The following is a 14,925-nucleotide window of genomic DNA, read 5'->3' on the forward strand; positions in this document are numbered from 1 at the left end:
AAGTTTCTCAGTGTTCTTGTTCAAAGTCTTATTACCGTTATCCATTCGTTACATTTTTCTTATACTTTTATTATATCTTATTAAATATAAATATACAAATGAATATAAACATTATTCAGTAAAATATTCAAGGTTTCGTAACCACATCGTTTCTTGAGTATGCACTAACAAGTCGGTGCGATAGGAAACGAAAACCCTATACTCCCTGTACAAGTACTTTTATATATATATATATATACTAATCAAGTGACGGAAGAATGGAAAGTTACTCATTCCGGATATAAAACAGTTATTGCTGACGTCTTTCGATATGAATCTTTTATAATAGTATTTTGACATATCCAATTGTTAGAAATTATTATTTTAGTGAAAATATATGATTAAGCGAATTGAAGAATATTATTTAAATAAAGGTTGTTAACATTAACACGTGGCGTCAATCCGTCACATCTAGTTTCAAATACATCACACTCTTTTTCATCCTGTGTAAAAATGGCGAATATAGAGATTGAAAGAGCGAAGGTATTGCGATTATAAAGATTTTAATTTAATTTATTTTTTCTTTTAATCAAGAAAATAATGCTATCTTTAAAAGGTATTATTGTTATTAATAAAATGCGATAATCATTTTAATAGCTGTATCCTTTTTGTATTGTATTCAATTGTACTTCTAGTTGTCACATTAATATTATACCATGGCAGTTTTAATTTATTTTAAGGCATAATTTTATTTAATCTCACTTTGTATTTATAATGCGTGTGTTTTTTTAGTTGGAGTCTTCTATACGCAATTTGAAGCTCTCAGGTCATGTAGGTTTTGACAGTCTTCCAGATCAATTAGTAAATAAATCGGTTCAAAATGGATTTGAATTCAATATCCTTTGTATTGGTATGATATATTTTTGTATTTATAAGGAAATCAAAATTTACTTTTTTAATTTATCAGTAGCCGATGATATATTAGATTATTATAAAATGAATAAATTTTTTCAGGTGAAACTGGCTTAGGTAAATCGACGCTTATGGATTCGTTGTTCAATACAAGCTTTGAATCAACTCCAAGTCCACATAATTTAGCATCTGTAAAATTGAAAGCGCATACCTACGAATTACAAGAAAGTAATGTTAAACTTAAACTTACCATTGTCGATACAGTTGGATATGGGGATCAAATTAATAAGGAAGATAGCTTTAAGACAGTTGTTGATTACATAGATGCTCAATTTGAAGCATATTTGCAGGAAGAACTGAAAATCAAACGCTCTTTGTCAACTTATCATGACAGTCGTATCCATGTTTGCCTTTACTTCATTTGTCCTACTGGTCATGGGTAAATATTTCCAAGAAAGCAATATAACTTATGAAGTTCTTACCAGTAAGAAAAGTTTCTTGTCTTATTATTGTTATCCTGTTTTACAGTAATCCCTTTATTTACGCGGATTTAATTTAATACACTTGAACTACATGAAGCCTGATCTTATTATGATGCGTTATATGAAAACACAAATTAGAGGATTTTTAGTATAATTTATTTCTTAATCGTATAAATTTATTTTTCTACTTTAATAAAAGCTAAATACACATTTTTTAAAATGGAATAAATCCATGTTTTAAACAGCTTTTCATGGTTCCATTTACACGCTACTTTTTGAATTATTACCCGCGTAAATAGAGGGATTACTATATTTATATTATACTTGCAATTTTTTTTACCAACAACTACTAATATCAATTATTACATAAGCAAGAAAGGTTAGACCGTTTTTATATATGGTATCATTTTTGTCTATCGATTAAAACAGTATAATCTTTCTTAGTTATTTGATATTAATAAAGAATTTATTATGTATTATCATATATTCTTGGGGTTACCTGATATAATTAATTATATATTTTTAGACTTAAGTCGATTGATCTTGTATGTATGAAAAAGCTGGATACAAAAGTTAATATTATACCGATCATCGCTAAAGCTGATACAATATCAAAGACTGAGTTGCAAAAATTCAAGGTACATAATTTCTAAGTTTAATAATATTAATTAATATTTTCATTTTATTTATATCATTTTCTTGCAGAGTAAAATAATCTCAGAATTGCAAAATAATGGAGTTCATATATATCAATTTCCAACAGATGATGAAAGTGTGGCTGAGGTGAATTCTAGTATGAATGCTCATGTACCTTTTGCAGTAGTCGGTAGCACTGATTTTGTACGAGTTGGAAACAAGATGATGCGATCACGTCAATATCCTTGGGGTACAGTTCAAGGTAAGGAAATTGTTGCAATAGAATATATAATGATGCTTGGTATTATATGAATGAATAATAACAAATTTTTATATATATAACAGTGGAGAATGAATCTCATTGCGACTTTGTAAAGTTACGTGAAATGCTTATTAGAACAAATATGGAAGATATGCGAGAAAAAACACATTGTCGTCATTATGAATTGTATCGTAAGAGAAGATTAGAGCAGGTGAAAATTTTTTATGTTATTCTATAAATATAAAATTAGGTATAGCAACTAATACGGTGTCTTTTTAACAAATTAGTACTTATTTATATGGGAGTTTACTTTAAAAATCTAATTTCTGAAAATCTATAGGCGTTTATTCAGGAGAAATAATTGTTATTATTATTATTATTATTATTTAAAAAAAAAAAGATATTTATTAACTCTTTGATTGCTATGGGCGCATATATGCGTCCAACGCAAGCCATCGATATAGACTATGGACACAAATGCGCTCTCGGCGAAGACTTTAGCTGTTTACTTCTGCCTCATGTTTATTATAAGAAATTGTTTCTCTCGTATAAGTCCAATATATATTGAAAATAAAAAATGATTGGATTCATTTTGCAGTGGACAAAGTAATAATAATTGGATTATGTACTATATTATAATGTGTTAATACGCCGCCGATAAGATCCATATTGAGCGCAAAAGTATTCAGTCCCCAGCGATCGCTACTGCCGGCGTATGCCGCGCACACGAAGTGCTTCAACTTAGAGCATTTAGCAGTCAAAGGATTTAAGAAAATAATACAGATATAGATCACTCGTCGTTCTTTACTCGTATATTGCTGCGACAGTTCTCTCTGATCACTACTTTCAGATTCACTTTCTCTAACCAACTTTAACAGATTAATCGAGCATCGAGGCCCCGCTCCCGATAAGGGGAGCTTATCCGCTCCGAACCGAGCTTTAACAATACGATTCTTAAACTGTTCATATTCAAAATATTATGCCTTAACCACATCCTCCGTAAATATCCGAACCATACTGTGAATACATGACCCTTTATGCCTTTGTTGCGTTTTACGCAACATCCGAACCGTGCTGTAAATACACTACTTTATTCCTTTGTCGTATTTCACACAACTACGATGCGATTCTCGAATTTCGCCTACATTTATAAAGTAATCATATATTTGTTATTTTTCAAAATAGTCTACATTATTTACGATAAATTTGATCCATCTTTCAGGCAACTGTCAAATTCCTGAACAAAAAAAAGATAACGATTTTGTTGAAATAACTTTAACCCTTTTAGTGCCGAAACAACGATATATCGTTACGTATCCGATTACTATTCGCATTGCGAGAGAACTCATCTCATAGTTTAAATTTCTGTTATATTTTATGCTGGTTGGTGCAAAGACAGTGTGTATGCTGGAGCGATAAGATAGAAACTCAGGATTAAAGTTTATAGTAAGATAGTTTCTTGGGACCGTTATCGCAATATGTCGATAGCTGTTAGAACAGAAAGTTTTATTGTCTATTTTATTGTTCTATTTTCCTCGATCTTTTTAAAGAGCATTTCTTAGCAGTTAATGTTTGAAAACCGTCACATTTTGGATATAATTATAATTAGCAATAAAGAATTTTGTAAATTTTGTTACTTCCTTTCTAAAAAAATTACACCGTTATGGATAACAGAATTAGTTGACGAGTTACAATTAAGTGAAAAAAATGTTGACAGTGATGACCAATTATGTGCACTTAGACGTCGGTGACGAAATAATATCGTCGAATATATAGCGACAGCGAAACGAGCAAATATATATAATTTTTTTTATTAAAGTATATAATTTTCATGAAGTTACCGAGACAAATGATAGACAATATAATGCACGCCCATTATTGTTGGAACCCACGGTTCCTAAACATGTGCCACCGAACAATTTGAAACCTGTAGATTATTTCAACTTTTTTTTTACTCATGAATTTCTGAACAAATTAAAATTAAAACAAATCGCTACACAAGACAGTTTTTCGCAAATATCAGAGTACCAGATGGATCCAAAGCAGTAGCTAGATAACACAATATATAAATATTTATAATAATACTAAAATTTTTTTTTAGTAATATTATTCTAGCTACACGAATCACTTGTTTCGTAGCAGATCCGTTTAACGCTTGAAAAATGACTGATAATGTCATATTTATACTTCATACTATGTGATCTACATGCGATGATGTTTTATTCTATGTTTGAATTTTGTAAATATCATTCTTAGTTAGGTTTTTATGAGCTTTTTCCCAAACCTTAGCAAATTCGTCAAATCGTATCTTCGCTCGACTCTAAAAGGATTAATATCAAGGCACCAAATTAATTGCTACACCTAATAAATAGTATTTCTAAATCTCAAATATATAACATTTAAATATGAAATAGTGAAATGATCTATTTTAGATGGGATTCAGTGATGTTGATAGTGACAACAAACCTGTAAGTTTCCAACAAACTTGTGAAGCAAAGAGATCTATTCATTTACAAGAATTACAGCAAAAAGAAGATGAAATGAGACAAATGTTTGTTGCAAGAGTTAAAGAAAAAGAGGCTGAACTTAAAGAAGCTGAAAAGGAGGTAAACATTATTATTATTAAAACTTTCATCGTACTATATAAAAGTATAATTGTTTTTTATAGTTTGTACAACATTTTTATTTTCATGTAAAAATTAATGCCAGCTCCACAATAAATTTGATAAACTAAAAAAAGATCATACGGAAGAAAAAAAGAAATTGGAAGAAAGTCGGAAAAAACTTGAAGATGATATTTTGGAATTTAATAGACGCAAAACGCAATTTGCTCAACAACCACAACATCATACGCTTACATTAGGGAAAAGTAAGAAAAAGTAATATATCTAAATGGACAAATATAATTCTTGTATAAGATTATATTAACAAAAATGGAACTATAATCAAGATAATATATTACAGTATTCATTTAAAATTTAGACGCAATATCTATCCAAAGTATACAAGATATACAATCTTTGTAAAAAAAATAAAAAAAGATAAAAAAAAAAATAATCATCATCGCACAATATAATTTAAATTTTATTCTGTCATTATAGATAAATTCTAATACATGAAAATTAACTTTGAAATAAATTTACTTCGTAACAATTGTAATTATTTTAGCAATTTTATTATTAATTTAAATTTTTGCAATAATGAGATATTTACTTTTCTTTCAAAATGATTTTTAAAGAAGTATATTGTAAACAAGCCTATTTATATATATATATATATATATCTGTATTTTTTATTTATATTACAAATACTGCAAACTTTTGTGCCTAATTTCTTAATCTTACAATTAAGTTAAGTTTTCAATAGCTTTATTTTATAAATTCCTCGCATAATAACATCTTAAAAACGTTTTTCTTCGTTTTAATTGTTAACTATCTAATAGATAACAATTTACATAAAAAATATGACTCCCAAAAATATTTGGATTCTACAGTATATCCAATTTTATGGCTTCATATTTCAAACGTTCTTAAAGCAGTCGCCCTTATTATTCTTTTTAGCAATAGGTTATTTATTAATGTTGATGAACATATATAATTTACTTTAAGAATTTACGTAATTGCATAATCAAAATTATAAAACGAAATGTCACATTTTTAGCTCACAAAAACATTCGGACACGTATTAAATTTCCCTGTTAATCTTCTGGTAATTCGATTATTCAAGAAAGCGAAAACATATGATTCCAAAGAGCATTAGAGATACATTAGACATGTATCTCAAGAAGACCATGTCTTCTCACTACCTTTTAATAGTAAATGTGAATTTGTCTAAAATGGGTCAAAGGAAAGAATATGACGTTAGATGTGAGACAACTTGTAATTTTCTACGGGGAAAAGAGAAAAACTTATCGTGAATTGGAGCAATTTTTGGTATAAGAAAAAGTATTGTTGCAGATATCATTTAACGATTTCATCATGAAAATGGCATTGAATCAATTCCGCAAATTGAAAAAACGCATTACGTACGTCCCTCTTAAGTATGAGAGAAAAAAACCAAATTATTTCAAAAATAAAAGAAAATCCGCAAATAAGTGCTCAAGAAATAATTAGTAAGTTATTAGAAGAAAACGCGAAAAAAATGTCGATTGAAACAATTTGGGAAATATTCGAAATTTAACTTTTATAATTACGACAGAATAAATAGCAATGGTCTAACGAAAAATGAATAAAGGGTTCTATTTCAAGAATACAAAAAGTACGATAAAATTCGGAATTATTGACGTAATGTTCTGAAACTGCATGTCATCATATGAAATTAGAAACTTTGTGTTCATTAACAGTATTATAGACAATTTATTTCGAAGTTCTAACAAAATGTGAATTAATAATAATTTTAAGTTTTATTATATCAAGACAATAACCCAAACACAGGTAATGCATTTTGCAAGTTATTATAAATCACTGCCCCAAAATTCTTATTTCCCACCAAAATCACCGGAACATAATCCCATTGAAAATTCATGGGATGAATTAATAAGAAAATTTTAAAAACTTCAATTGTTTCAATAGCATAATTAAAATAAAGAATTAAAAATGAATATGCAAATATAACTATACAATATTTGTAAAAAATTTTAAATAATACGTTAAACATATTAAAACATATTCTAAAATAAAATGGTTACTCTAAAAAGTATTAAAATTATTTTTTAATATTAAAATTTACATAAAATAAGTGATAAATAAATATTGTCCAAATATTTTTTTAAGTCAAAAATGCGACATTATTTCGTTCAATAATTTTTAGTATGCAATATATGTAAATTTATAAAATAAATTATATATGGTTATTGAGATTAATAAATGACCTATTGCTAAAAAAAAATAACCAGGACGATTTCTTTATAAAGGAGCAAAATATGAAACAATGCAATTAGTCATATCTAGTGTCCAAATATTGTTGGGAGTAATAACATATGAATAGCATTTTAAATAGAGTAAGAAAATACATCATTAAAATTATTTATACTTCTGTATGGCAAAAACCTTAATTCTGTCATTTTGGTAAATCAATTTTTCCTTACACATCGAACACGATCGATTCATGTAGTCCATATTTTATATGGCTTAGCAATTGATCATTACAAAATATATATTATATGAATAATGAATATTAGATTATTAACTTAAAAATTTTTAATCTACTTATATGAACTATAAAGTATATTTTGTACTTATATTAATACAAATGAAATTGTTATACTAAGATTAAGGCTAGATTTCAATTTCCATCGCATTTACATATAATAACGGATAAAAATAATCTAAAAGATATTATTTTCAAACGATAGATATAAATTTATTACTAAGTTAACAAAATTATTACGTTTAAGATAAATTTTAGCCTACTTTATTTGTTTAAAAAAAAAAGTGAATTATGTATCGTACGAACAAAAAGTTCAAATAAAAATATATACATAATGAATGAATGCTGCAGGGGCATATATGTTATATATAACCCCACGAAACCTATATACAAGGAGGACGATCGCAGTGTTATAAATATGTCTACGATATACACAATGAGAGGATGATTTCTATTGCCACTAGAGAGCGCGTCGATTCGCTAGATCTGATTTTTCAAATATGAAAAAACCTACCTTTAACTTAGGAAAAAAATAAATAAATAAGTAGACGAAGTAAATAAAAAATTATAAACTAAAGAAAATGGAATAATTGGTTATAATATAACAAAGGCAAGAAAAAATAACAATAGCATGAAAAAAATGTTGATAAATCATCCTATATATCGGTAAAAAAATTGTGAAATGGAATCAATTTATCTTTAACTCAGTTAGTATAAAACTGAATAATACTGCATGTAAAATGTAATTGCCAGTTACCTTAAACAGTAAACCACAATATCGACTATATAAAATAACCTGTTGAGCTATAAGAAAAATAATCCTTATCCTTTAATTAATCTTTAATTAAATTAAGGCTTCGTGATTAAAACAAAAGCTTCAAATACAACTATTTGTTTATTTATAAAATCACACGTATTTAAATCTGAACTTCTGAACACCAGCGCTGCCCTCGTGGAGAATTATCGTACTCGGTATTTAATTATTTTTAACAACACAAATTCCACGAAAACGCGTATCTCGATCGTCCTCCTTGTATAGAGCTTCGTTTATAGCCCTATAAAAGCAAGGCGTTATAAAAGGATACAGTGGCGCCAACTACAAATCGAAATACGAATTATAGAAGAGCTTCTAGAATCACGTGATCGTGATGTAGTGTACTGAAGACATGGCGGACAAGGAAGAACATGAGAAGACCATCGCCGAAGACTTGGTTGTTACCAAGTATAAAATGGCTGGCGATATAGTAAATCGTAAGAAAACATCTTACCCTTCTTTCGAGAAGCTTGAAAATCACAAATGATTTTGGTGTATGTTGCCACCGATGGTTACTTGGCTCAATTTTGGTACGGCCATATGGAACGTGGCGCGCCAATGCCGGGCTCTTACCATGTGGGACAGCTAGCATCAACTCTCATTTTAGTATTTTCTTGAAATATAGATTTCTTAAAATTTCAACAAATTGGAAAGATATATTTCTGATGAATATCATAATTGTATCTTTCCGGTTATTTTTAATTTTTGTATGATATTTAATCAAAGAACCAGTATTAATATGAGATTTTCAAATGGTATAAGATATTCTCAGAAATGCCCGCGTTTTCTTTCACGCTTCCTATATAATAAAAATTCGTTGAAATATCTTTAGAAGACATTTCATTTATATGCAATATGTTGATCAATTTAGAATTATGAGAGAATTTCTATACGCGAATAATATGGTTTTTTTTGATAAGTAAATATCAATTTAAAATCTTACATGTATAAATGTATGCCAAAAACATGATTCTCAAAATAATATAATGGCTTTAAAAATCTGTGAAACTTAACTATTATAAAAAGCAACAGAATAAGAAAAGAAATGTTGAACTTATTTTATTTCTTTGTAATTATTATAATTATAATTAATATAATATATTTTCTATATCGTAGGAGTATTGAAACAAGTTTTAGACAGATGTATTGTTGGAGCATCTGTGAGGGAGATATGTGAATATGGAGATACACTTTTAACAGAAGAGACAAATAAAGTTTTTAAGAAGGAGAAAGAACTTAAAAAAGGAATTGCTTTTCCAACCTGCATATCAGTAAACAACTGTATTTGTCACTTTTCTCCTATCGCAAGTGAACCGGATCTAATTCTGAAAGATGAAGATATGGTTAAAGTGTAAGTGCATATTATTTATTTTAAGATAATTTTTAATTGCTTTACATAAGTATTAGTCAACACAATTTATAGGTGTGCTTGTCAATGAAAGCAGTTTATATCCGTGCACTTGGATAAATCCATTATTTACATAAATACCACTGTGTTAAGTACAGATACCAGAGGCAGTCTAATGTCGTTAATAGTAAAGTAAAATAACATTGGTCATTGTAATGTATAATTTTTAGTGATCTTGGAGCACACATTGATGGCTTTATAGCAGTTGTGGCACACACTGTAGTTATAGGCTCTTCGACCGAACGCAAAGTTACAGGTAGAAAAGCTGATGCAGTTTTAGCTGCACATTACGCATCTCAAGCTGCGTTAAGACTTTTAAAGCCTGGAACAGAGGTATGATTTGTTACAATTTCAAAAATTACAATATAAGAAGTATTTTTTTTGTAATGAAAATAAACTTCATTAATCTAATATCAGGTATATTTTTTTAGACGTACACAATAACAGGAACAGTTGAAAAAATTTGCGATGCATATAAATGTAAGCCAATTGAAGGAATGTTAAGTCATCAATTAAAACAATTCAAGATAGACGGGGAAAAAACTATAATACAAAATCCAAACGATGCACAGAAAAAAGAACATGAAAAATTTACACTTGAGACTCATGAAGTAAGAGAAACTAATTGTGTATTTTAAAGTATTATTTTTTGAAATTTTGCAAATGGAAATGAAAAAATGCAATAATGTTACATAAATATTTTTTTTCTAGGTGTATGCAATGGATGTACTTGTTAGTACGGGTGAAGGTATAGGACGTGAACAAGATACTCGTGTTACTATATATAAAAAAACTGAAGAAACATATCAGCTTAAGCTGAAAGCATCCCGCATGTTCTATTCAGAAGTTTCCAACAAACATGGTCTTATGCCTTTTAATTTACGAACCTTTGAAGACGAAAAGAAAGCCAAGATGGCAGTTGTTGAATGTGTTAATCATAGGTTGATTGAACCATTCCAAGTAAGGAGTTTATAAAATTTCATTAAGGTATTCATTTAAAAATATATAAAATACAAGATATATATGGTCTAACATTATTTCAGGTGTTATATGAAAAACCAAATGAATATGCTGCACAATTTAAGTTTACGGTATTATTGATGCCTAACGGGCCACATAAAATTACTGGTATTCCTTTTGATCTGGACATTTATCAATCTGACTGTGTAGTAGAAGATCCAGAATTGAAGGTATACATAATATTCATCTATTTCAAAACACTATTTTCATGACATGTTTTAGAAAATGTATAAATAACACATTTTTACACTTTACATTATTATATATTTTATTTAATTTACAAAGTAAAACTATATACATAGATATTTATTTAATTTACAGTCTGTTGGCTCAGTAAATGAATTTGGTTATACATAATAATTTGTTACAAAACTTTATACATACAATCTATAACTCTCATATAGGAACATCTTTTTGATCTTGTCATAGATCACAATAACATATCGCTTAATTTTCTAACCTCTTATATTAGTATCTTCTTTAACCTATACTTATAAACTAAATCTAACTTGATTTAATCTAATCTTAAAAGAGAAACATTTTCAAAACATTAATAATCACATGCTATCCTATTTAACCTATTCGCTTCTTTGCACCATGACTGGATAAATTACTCTCTTTGGTCTTGTTCACTTGTTTTCAACCTCTTCTCTAACTTTCTCAATCACCTTATAGCTTCTTCTTTCCTTTCTTCTCCTAAAATTTGCCTTATGCCTATTTTCTATTTTTTTTACTTTTTCACGCTCTTTCCACCAATGCTCCATACTGTTTTCTTCTTTTCTCATTATTTAACCAAAACCTGTCACAAAATAAAATTATTTGTCTACTACATTATATATATATAAATATCTTGGTAGTAATATAAAATATTTTTTCTACAAAATGTTTAACTTTAATATCGTTACAATTGTAAATTAAATTAAAGAGGAAAGAATTTAATTTAATTTTATAACAAAATCATTGTTTTGCAGACTCTTTTATATACTTCAGCAAATCCTAAATCTGCAAAGAAAAAGAAAAAGAAGGCTGAAAAAGCTGTGGGGGAAGTAGCACTGGAAGTTGACGCTAAGGCCTAACACAATGAAGTTATGCTCGCTATGATTTATTGTCATCAAGCACTATCCCTTTCATATTATCTAGCAGTATAAAGAGTAAAATCAGAAACTTTTCAAAGAATATTGTATTTCACATTTTATTTTTAACCATCAATGTGCCCACTTTGACAGAGTGTAGATCTTTACATTATTATGCTTTTATTATTTCTATAACATATTATTCAATCAAGTTAAATTCAAGGTTAGCCAATGCATAAAAATGCTTATTATTTGAAAAGTGTCTAGTTTTACTCTGTAATAATGACACTTCATGCTATAATTCATTGACACTTACGTTTTTATACCAAAACGTCTTTCAATGACGCAGAGATTATTACTCTACAAAAACTGATAAATATTCTTAAGAAATTGTTACGGATACCTTACATTATATTATATCTTACATAATACTTAAACCAATGTCACTTTTTAATAACAATATGCAACTAATTTTTTTGGAATATCTTGTTTAATCAAGCCGAAGGTAAATCGTATGTGTATATATATACACACACGTCTTTATTAATATTCATAATTATTTAATTGCGAATATATTTTTTGTTAAACATAGCATGCACGCATGACGCATTCATATATATATATATACATACATGTTATGTGTGTGGATGTGTACGCGCGCGCGTAATGTGCTATAAATATATTCATATATTATCTTTAACTTTCTTTTACGTATAGGGACAAAGTTTTTGATAAAATTTATTAAAACGTAAACAATAACATAATCAAATTACATTACTCTGATTAACAACTTCGGCTATTTTAATAAATCAATTTACGTTAATATAAACTAGTCACAAAAAGAAAAAATTTTATGTGTCACAGTGGAAGTACAATAGGTAGAATTAAAATTCACTTACTTTGATAAAAATGTTTCTTCTGTATTATCTGATTTTATACGCTATCACCGGTACTTGAGAATTTAAACTGTAAACACATTTGGCTTGAATTTGTAAAATTGAAAAATATGTCAATGGTAGGACTATTCATAAACCATGAAATATTAATAAGTCTAAAGTGTTTCGTTGCGCAAATTCTTCGATGAAAAGGCAATCATTCTATAACCTATTTTAAGCACCTTATAAAAAATTTTATATCGGTAATTGAGAAGTACTTTACATAGATCAACACACTTGCTTCTCGTGTTGTTTGCATTTAACAAAATGGAAAATGGACCTCTATCGTATGACATACTTGGAAAGTATTCGACTTATTGAGGTAATAAGAGCAAAATAATAATGTGTGTTAAAATAGTTTTATATAAAAAAAAAGGATAGATGTGTCTGTTACAAATATTTTTTCTAAACAAATTGTGTGTATATGTCGAATGTTACAGAATATCCTTATACGACGAGAGATATCATAATCTTCTGTGCACTGTCCTTCCTTTACTTTTATTAATATTTTAACATTTTACTTACCATTATATTAATAATAAAGGTATGCAATATGTTACAAGCCAATTACATTCATTATTTCGGGGATTATAATAAAATATTATTGATTAAATTGTATATGTTATATGATCAAAACAATATTTAAGATTGTAATACTTTTTATGCAAAAAAGGACAGTACACCATAAATGTTTACTAACGCGATCATAAAAAAAATAAAAGGTAATATTATTTTGATTGAATTAGTGGTTCCGCGATAGTTGTAACATAAAATGCATTATTTCTACAATTAATTCACGAATCAATGCCATATGGTCATTATTATAATACAGTTTTAACGTATGAAAGGTCTTTTAATATTTATTTTCTTTTATTTTTTTTTTCATTAAACATTTTAATATATAAGAATGTTTAAAAACTTTTAACAATTTTACAATTAGATCATGACAAGCACTGCAATGATAACAAATGTTAGTTAAACATTTCTTTTTCTATTTAACGATGTTATATGGAAGTGGGGATAAAAGCATCATTAGAAAAGTATAGGTGTTTTAATATATATATATATATATATAAAATATTTTAATTTTAATTAAAATTTTATTGAATTAATCCATTTATTTCGATCAACTTTGTCAAACGTTGTATTAATTCTTGTAAAATGTGATTTCCTAAATCCTTTTCTTTAAAAATAATTTAAGAAGTTGATTTTCGTAGGTCACATTTATTGAATTTGCGATTTTTATTTATATCAATATTTCAAAACCAATCGTCTAACTTATCTTAACACATTCGTGTCAGGGTATTTTTTTAATCAAAACATTAAAAGATGATATTTAGGAATATTCTTTTCGAAAATTAGAAATGCTATTAGGATGTAATTTTTTAATTTTATTTATTGACTAGGTATATATTATTTTTTTTATTTAAAAAAATCTTTTTTCTGCCTGTTTTCTTTAATTCAAAATGGCGTGTAAAAACAACGGTGAACACGTAATTTCCCACTAGGATGTCTGAAACAAAAAATCAAAAGGATTCTTAATCTGTGTACAAATGGCTATCGCATGAATCAGCGAAAATTAATTTTTAAAATAAAACATTACTCATATCGAGTTTGTTCAATTGATTGCTATTTCGTTAATTTTTTACCAAATTAATTTTTCCTGAATTACGTGATAGCCATTTATACAAAGATTTAAAATCTTATAGATTTTTTCTTTCAGACATCCTGAAAGGATGTTATTGTACCCACTACTGTTTTTTACGCGTAATTTTAATTAAAAAAAAATAGGGAAATAAAAGAATTTTTGTAAATAAAAAAAATGATTATATATTCTATGTAGCATTTAATTCGGTACCTTTTAAACAAATTTAGTACTTTTTGGTTAATAATCTTCATTATTTTCTGATAACTTTGGTCCTTCTTTTAGGCAACTGCCGAATTCCTTGATGAAAAAAAGATGGCGATTTTAATGGAATTAATTCAATATCAAGGCACCGAATTAATTGCTACAGCTAATAGCGAAATAAAATTTTAAAAAGTTATATGTTAATAACCTTCTTAATTTTTGAGAAAAAAATTTTTCAAAATTATCTTTCGTTTTTTCAGTTAAAGTAGTATTAATACCTTAAACAGGAAATAAAAAAAGCTGAAAAAATATGCAATTGTTTCAATTCGTGAAACATCTATTATGGTTCAATGAAGAGAATTTAATCCGTTTATATAGTATTCTTTGAATTTATTTCTAAAATAGAT

General features: G+C 27.5%; 2 protein-coding genes across 3 annotated transcripts; both read left to right on the top strand.

Moving 5' to 3' along the window:
• The first annotated feature begins 228 nt into the window (after nucleotides 1-228).
• On the top strand, nucleotides 229-5,290 carry LOC106791666 (septin-2-like). Of its 2 annotated transcripts, none has more exons than XM_014757496.1 (8): nucleotides 229-522; nucleotides 772-889; nucleotides 994-1,330; nucleotides 1,900-2,011; nucleotides 2,079-2,271; nucleotides 2,355-2,482; nucleotides 4,704-4,877; nucleotides 4,940-5,290. In XM_014757496.1, the coding sequence occupies exons 1-8, from the start codon at nucleotides 493-495 to the stop codon at nucleotides 5,003-5,005; spliced, it is 1,158 nt and encodes a 385-aa protein (XP_014612982.1). In that variant the 5' UTR covers nucleotides 229-492; the 3' UTR covers nucleotides 5,006-5,290. The 2 variants fall into 2 exon arrangements, with proteins under 2 accessions (XP_014612982.1, XP_014612981.1); XM_014757495.1 differs by having other exon boundaries at nucleotides 4,981-5,178.
• A 3,247-nt stretch (nucleotides 5,291-8,537) lies between these two features.
• On the top strand, nucleotides 8,538-13,236 carry LOC106791686 (proliferation-associated protein 2G4). Its single transcript, XM_014757529.1, has 7 exons — nucleotides 8,538-8,670; nucleotides 9,350-9,584; nucleotides 9,812-9,974; nucleotides 10,073-10,252; nucleotides 10,353-10,601; nucleotides 10,685-10,831; nucleotides 11,633-13,236. Exons 1-7 carry the CDS (start codon nucleotides 8,586-8,588, stop codon nucleotides 11,735-11,737), a joined length of 1,164 nt encoding a protein of 387 aa, XP_014613015.1. The 5' UTR covers nucleotides 8,538-8,585; the 3' UTR covers nucleotides 11,738-13,236.
• The last annotated feature ends 1,689 nt before the right edge of the window (nucleotides 13,237-14,925 follow it).

Source organism: Polistes canadensis, unplaced genomic scaffold (genome assembly GCF_001313835.1).
Source record: "Polistes canadensis isolate GaletaPanama2010 unplaced genomic scaffold, ASM131383v1 scaffold_330, whole genome shotgun sequence".
Taxonomy (NCBI): Eukaryota; Metazoa; Arthropoda; class Insecta; order Hymenoptera; family Vespidae; genus Polistes; species Polistes canadensis.

What these genes read in the sequence shown, in the direction of transcription:
- LOC106791666 (XM_014757495.1), top strand. Translation starts at nt 493, where the DNA reads ATGGCGAATATAGAGATTGAAAGAGCGAAG. An exon ending in CTGAGTTGCAAAAATTCAAG is followed by an intron (nt 2,012 to 2,078) that starts GTACATAATTTC and finishes ATTTTCTTGCAG; the next exon opens with AGTAAAATAATCTCAGAATT. An exon ending in TCCTTGGGGTACAGTTCAAG is followed by an intron (nt 2,272 to 2,354) that starts GTAAGGAAATTG and finishes TATATATAACAG; the next exon opens with TGGAGAATGAATCTCATTGC.
- LOC106791686 (XM_014757529.1), top strand. Translation starts at nt 8,586, where the DNA reads ATGGCGGACAAGGAAGAACATGAGAAGACCATCGCCGAAGACTTGGTT. An exon ending in TTTTAAAGCCTGGAACAGAG is followed by an intron (nt 9,975 to 10,072) that starts GTATGATTTGTT and finishes ATATTTTTTTAG; the next exon opens with ACGTACACAATAACAGGAAC. An exon ending in GGTTGATTGAACCATTCCAA is followed by an intron (nt 10,602 to 10,684) that starts GTAAGGAGTTTA and finishes ACATTATTTCAG; the next exon opens with GTGTTATATGAAAAACCAAA.